This window comes from Syzygium oleosum, unplaced genomic scaffold, assembly GCF_021117445.2.
Source record: "Syzygium oleosum isolate NSW1041296 unplaced genomic scaffold, Sole_v2.1 Sole_v2.03, whole genome shotgun sequence".
NCBI lineage: Eukaryota > Viridiplantae > Streptophyta > Magnoliopsida > Myrtales > Myrtaceae > Syzygium > Syzygium oleosum.
Window position 1 is genome coordinate 10,219,409 of NW_026607487.1, and position 6,192 is coordinate 10,225,600.

Here is a 6,192-nt window from a genome sequence, read left to right on the forward strand (position 1 = left end):
TGCCTATTTCCTCTTAATTTCTCGGTTGTGCCAGCTTGAACGTGTGAACTGTGAATTAAGGTATATGCTCCTTCCAATATTGTCCTGACTTAAAAAAGAACTTGAAGAAGACTTTGGATATATTAGCCCTGCCACTTGATTCTAATCGCGTAGGTTATCTTAATTAACTAGAATAAAATGGATTGGGATTGGCAGAATTGTGCAGAATACATAGATGATGAAGGAGATGAATGCAAGCCGCCTTACATCGCGTAAATTATCCAAAAGGATTACATTAGCGAATCATTAAAAGGTTTAAGATTAAATTGACAGTCGTATAATAGGTTTAGGACTAAATTGAAATAATTGAAAGGTTTATGACTAAATTGGTCGCCGCACAATAGGTTTAAGACTTTATGGTAGAATATGCAAAATTTCCTATAATTTTTAAGTTTCCTGCAAATGTACCTTTTCAGTACTTTAAATTTCACGTACCATTTATCTTTCTTGCAACTTTTGATTTATAGTGCCTGCATTTTCATTTCATTTTCTTTTCAGGCATGTACTATGATGTTCAAAATCAATAAAAAGAATTTCCTAAAATTCAACAATTTCATCCTTATTTTAAGATTTTCGCTTTTCGGTGAAACACCACTCTCCCAATTCCATGCAACCGAACATGCTCCATATCTTCACAAAGCATAAAAAGAGTTGCTCTGCCCTTGACATAGTCATTGGATCTCTTGATATGAACGACAATACAGTTGGTTAGAGCGTCCTTCTACCATGGCAAGTGCCGTGGTCTCTCGAAAAAGCCAAATTTCGACTTGGAATTTGAGGGCAAGAAAAGGGGCCACCGTTGAGACTTCCAATACAGAACCGCAATTCTACGTACTGCTCTATCATGCCAATATCATCAGCATTTACATGGCTCAAACAAAGAAAAAAGAGTTCCCCTTCCTCCATCAATGCCTTAGAATTGTGATCGGTAGGTTCCGATAGCGGTGGCATGATTCAAGGATTGTTACTTGGCTCATAAGCTACCGCTACAGTTACTGAGCAAGTGCAGACGATTTATCCTGGGGCAAGAAATCGTTGTCTTAAACACATGCGTATGTGCACATCTCCTATATAGTTGGCACGTATATATTGCGTGATCCTCCAGGAGGAAATAGAAATTTTCCCTGCCGAATATGGATTAACGTTATATTCCATTGCTAGGACGTGGTTTAGTTAATAAAAAGTTGTACCATAAACTGTTTTTCAAAGGGAAATTCCTTTTTTCTTGTTATGAAGTTGGATTTCATCGAGATTGGCACACTCGAGGGCTCGCTCTGCACTGAATGGCCGAATAAAATAAGACAATAAGGAATCGAAAGGGAGTTCTTAAGCTTGGAAGAGACAAACTTAAACAGCTACAATTTATTGTAATCACCAAAGATTGCGAGGCCCAGTTACAATTATTATTTATTGAAGGTTGCTTCCTCTTATTTAAGCTAGGATAGGCCATACAGATTTGCAGAGACTTCTTTCTCAATGGGGTTACTGTTCTTGTTGTGGACGGTTGTTCTGATCATCCTCGGAAAAGCTCTTTCTCAATCTGGTAACAGCCCGTGATCCATCATTGTTCTTATCCCGCACAGCGTCGTATATGCTTCATTTACAGAATGGTCACAAGCGATTTTACGATTTTTCGAGCATATAATCGCGGAATGGAACTTTCAAAATAGAGAATGCATAACAGGAGAGGTCTTTGCTTTTCTGTTTGAGTCATTTGGTAATCTGTGAAAGATGTCTTGAGCATTTTCTAGATACCTGATGCAAGGGAAATGCATATCCCATTCGGCTTCTGTAGCATCTTCTCGAATGTTGCCTTTTGTCTCTGATTTTGTGACCGACCGTGGCGACAGATGTATACATAGATTGCGGATCACAAATTAGCTACGATGATTGGGATGATGATGAGGGATACACCGAAACAGGTGAGAACAAAGCCGTCCAACTTGACAGCTCCCCCAATTCGACCCAACTCAAAACGCTTCGAATCTTCCCAAAGCATAAGAGGAATTGCTACGCACTGCCCGCAGAGGCTTCTTCTCTTTCAGAATTTACATATTTGATCAGAGCGTCCTTTTACTACGGAAATTATGATGGCCACTCGCACCCACCTACTTTCGAGTTGGAGGTGGAGGGGATGAAATGGGCTACCATCGTGACCTCCAACACCAAACCGCAGTTCTACGAACTGCTCTACTATTCCAAAAAGGAGAACATCAGCGTTTGCTTGGTCCAGACAAAGCACAAGCAGTTCCCCTTCATCAATGCCTTGGAGTTGCGGTCGCTGACGAATCTGTTGTCCTTTCCCCACGATTTTGTAGACGAGGAAAACACTACTTGGCTCACAAGTTACCGCTACAGTTATGGCGCAGATGAAAATAAATGGATTCTTGGGTGAGATGCCATTATCTTCATCATGAATCCGACAAATCTATAAGTAATTGCTACATAATTCTTAGTCATTTTTATGGGTATTCTTCTTTTCCAATAGGTATCCTGACGATAAGGATGACAGAATATGGGAACCAAATACTCCAGCCGGATTGAAAGCGGTGACCCTCCCTTCCTTTACTTCCTGCGGGGATGAGAGACTGCCCTACTCCGTTCTTCGCCAAGCAGTTGAAGCGCCGAACCCAACAGACACGATCGACTTGCCCTTCGCATTTAACGGGATCCACGATCTCCAACACTATGTGAGGGCCTATTTCTCCAGTAATATCGACGAATCCGAGACAAGGACATTCAGTTTTTACATCAATGATGACTACATATCCACCATTACTATAGGGTACTACAACTGTAATAGCACACAGGCGTATGTACGCTCGAATGGCACTTTGAATGTCCAGTTGCGACCGAATGGTAACTCGGCATTGTCGCCATTCATCAGTGGCATCGAGATTTACACGGCCTTACCGGCTTTACCGGCCGAAGCAACAGAGGAGGAGAAGAAGAAGAAGAAGAAGAATCTGGGCTTGCTCATTGGGCTTCCTGTTGGACTGATCTTGGGCCTCATTCTACTACCGGGCTTGATTATCCTTTTACTTATACTACGCAGGCCCAAGACAAGGCCCACACAAGGACAGGCCGCGACCACTGGTCCACATGAAGAAGCAAATCCTCAGCAAAGTGTAAGTTCACAGGCTCCTGTCGTGCCCTCACAAAATGGAGAAATCCTAGTGAGCAGTAACGGTAATGGTGATCACACATTGGTGAACCATGGGGGTTGACATGAAGGAGGTCGAAGAGTTACTTGAGCTTCATCACACTTTGATGAGAGCCTGAAACTGTCCCAAGTCTTCATGAATTGATAGCAATATCTCCTCTTTATACTTCAGGACTATTTTTTTCAATTCGAGCGAGAGATAAAGGGATGTACTTGACTTTATGACCTTAGAGTTCCATATGTTTATTTCTTTCAAGTTATGTGACTGTTTACTGTAACTTCTTCGATCGGGTTCCGGTATTTGTTTTACGTAGCATCATATGATGCTCATGAATCATATTCCAAGTCTCAAAAACAAACCAGGAACCATTCTTAATGGGCCACGTTTGGGTCAGCCCTTCAGCAGTCTAGGTCTCAACTCTATGCAGAGAAATATAAGTTTGTAAATTAAGAGGAAAATCTACAATGAGGGGGAAAGAAGAAGAAGAAATGTATGTATCTAGTTGGTTTCAATCAATACCAAATTACAAGATGTAGTTATCTAGCTAGCTTGCCGTATGATTCTTCAACTTACACCATGTGATTGCATCCAACCTTGGCGCACCGGCTAAATGTCTAAACAATCTACTTTATAAACAAAAAAAAAGTTCGCAAGTACCTGAAATATTATCCGTTTTACAATTAAGTATCAAATTTTCCAATCAAACATGTCAACAAGTCAACTGAAGGTCAATTTAAGGACAAAAGTTCAGGTATTTCCAGTGTCCTTAAAAAGGGGGGCCGATTTAGACGATCGAAAGACAAAAGGGAATCCTTAGAAGTTGGAAGAGACAAAGCTCTAAAGATCCAACATTTTGACCACAAAAAGGAAAGTTTCCTAATTCATGTAGGTTTTCTATTTTGAACAAGATTCCTAATTGAATATTTTCCTAATTGGAAAAGATTTATTAATTAGAGAAAGTTTCCTAAAAAGAGGTTTCTGTTTTGGATCAAACTCTTGCCCATATATAAGAAGGGAATGCTATTTGTGAAGGGCATCAAAGAGGAACTTCTACTTGTGAATTACACTCTAAGAGTTTTTTAGTGTTGAAGTCAATTAAACTCTTGTGGTAAGAATTTGTGTATAATTCCTTCGTAAGATTAAAAGATTATTTTATGGGAAATTGTAAGCTGAACATTGTATGAGTTATTGGGTGTATTGGGGGTTGGGAAACACTTATAGTATTTGAGTAATTCGTGTGGTTATAATCTCCATTGTATTGCTTAATCTATAATGGATTTTTTGTTGCTGCTTTCCTCGTGGATGCAAGTCACTACGATCGAACCATGTAAATCTGGTGTTTGATTTATTTTCTTGTTCTGTCAATTTTATAGTTCGATCGCTTGCTACCGCAACACTAATAATTAAGGTTGTCCTCGCCGATCACAGGGAGAGATTTCTCAATGAAGGCACATTTGCTGTTCTTGTGGATGGTCCTAATTATCATTGGGAAAGCTTTGTCCAAATTTGGTAATGATGATATAATTCTGTGTTGTTCCAGGGTGCTATGCATTCATATCTGGTTCATCAGCATATGCTTGTCCTTAAAGTTTCTAGACTGTTATTTTAGAGCTCCTTTAAGTGTTGGAATTGTAATGCCCTAGATAAACTTACTGAATTATTATCCGCTTTAGCCCATCTCATACCGAGCCTCACGATTTTGTTCTTTGGTATACAAGTGGGCACTTGCCCGGGAGGTCACCCATCCTAGTAGTGCTTCAACCTGAGTACGCTTAACTTTGAAGTTCCAGAGCTAAGAATTGTCATTACGTCAAAATGAGCCTCCATGAGTTAATTCCAGTTTTTACCTTAACTTTTGACGTAATGGCAAGTTTACTTTGGAACTTTAAAGTGAGCGTGTTGAGGCTAGAGCACTACCGGGATATGTGACTTCCTGGAAAAGTGCCTACTTATACACAAAAGGATAGAATTGTGAGTCGGTATGGGACGAGCCAAAACAGACAATACCCTGAATGAGTTAATCGAGGGATATCACAATATGATATTAGAACCAGACCCCTCCAGTAGGTGCCAAGTTCGGGGACGAACCACACGGAAGCTAGTAGGCTTGTAACGATCCGGTCCAACAAGGGCGGGGAATGTTTGTCGGGGCTAGAGGGCTTGGAAAAGAAACATCTCCTGGCAAATTTCTAATATGGCGAATGGGGCATAAATGAACTGAATTGCACATTGAACAAGATGAGAGCATGCCCATAATATATATGTGAAAATGGAATTAATTCACGGATGCACCTTTTGACGTAACGGGATGAGTGACCTCCTGAAAAAGTGCTTGCCTATACGTAAAAAATAAAATCGTGGGGCTCGGTATGGGACGAGACAAAGTGGACAATCCCTCAAGTGAGTTAATCTAAGAATGTCACAATATGGTATTAGAGCAAAACCCCTTCCAATAGGTGTGTGGTTTGAGGATAGATCACATAGAAGCCAGTGGGCTTGTAACGCCCCGGTCCGATAAGAGCAGGGAGCTAAGTAGCACCAACACGCGACACGACACGACATGACACGTGACACGTTATTTCTCAAAAAATTGAGAATTCCGACACGTTAGGACACGTTGTATATTAAATAAATATTTTTATATATAAATAATAAATTATTATTTTTAAATTTGATTCAAATAAGTAAATAAATAATAATAAAAATCCTAGAATGAATTTACCCTAAAAAAATTATACACATAAGTTTTTAAAAAATAATTATGTATAAATAAATATATTAGTTAAGAAACTAAAAATAAATAATCAAAATTGAAAAAAAAGGAAAGTACAAATGCTGCCTTCTAGGCTTCTCCTTCACGTCTCCACCCCATTCTCTCTCTCTCTCTCCCTCCTCCAAAGCCTTCGCTTTTAACACTCTTTCTCTGCACGCTCCTCAAAGCCCGCAAAGGAGAAGACATGCCTTCGGACACGAGCGAGCGTAGGCCGGC

General features: G+C 40.0%; 1 protein-coding gene across 1 annotated transcript; it reads left to right on the forward strand.

Annotated features, from left to right (window-relative positions):
- The first annotated feature begins 1,515 nt into the window (after nucleotides 1–1,515).
- Nucleotides 1,516–3,266, forward strand: LOC115689880 (probable LRR receptor-like serine/threonine-protein kinase At1g05700). The gene is made up of 3 exons (XM_030616063.1): nucleotides 1,516–1,582; nucleotides 1,890–2,430; nucleotides 2,528–3,266. Exons 1-3 carry the CDS (start codon nucleotides 1,516–1,518, stop codon nucleotides 3,264–3,266), a joined length of 1,347 nt encoding a protein of 448 aa, XP_030471923.1.
- Nucleotides 3,267–6,192: the final 2,926 nt, after the last annotated feature.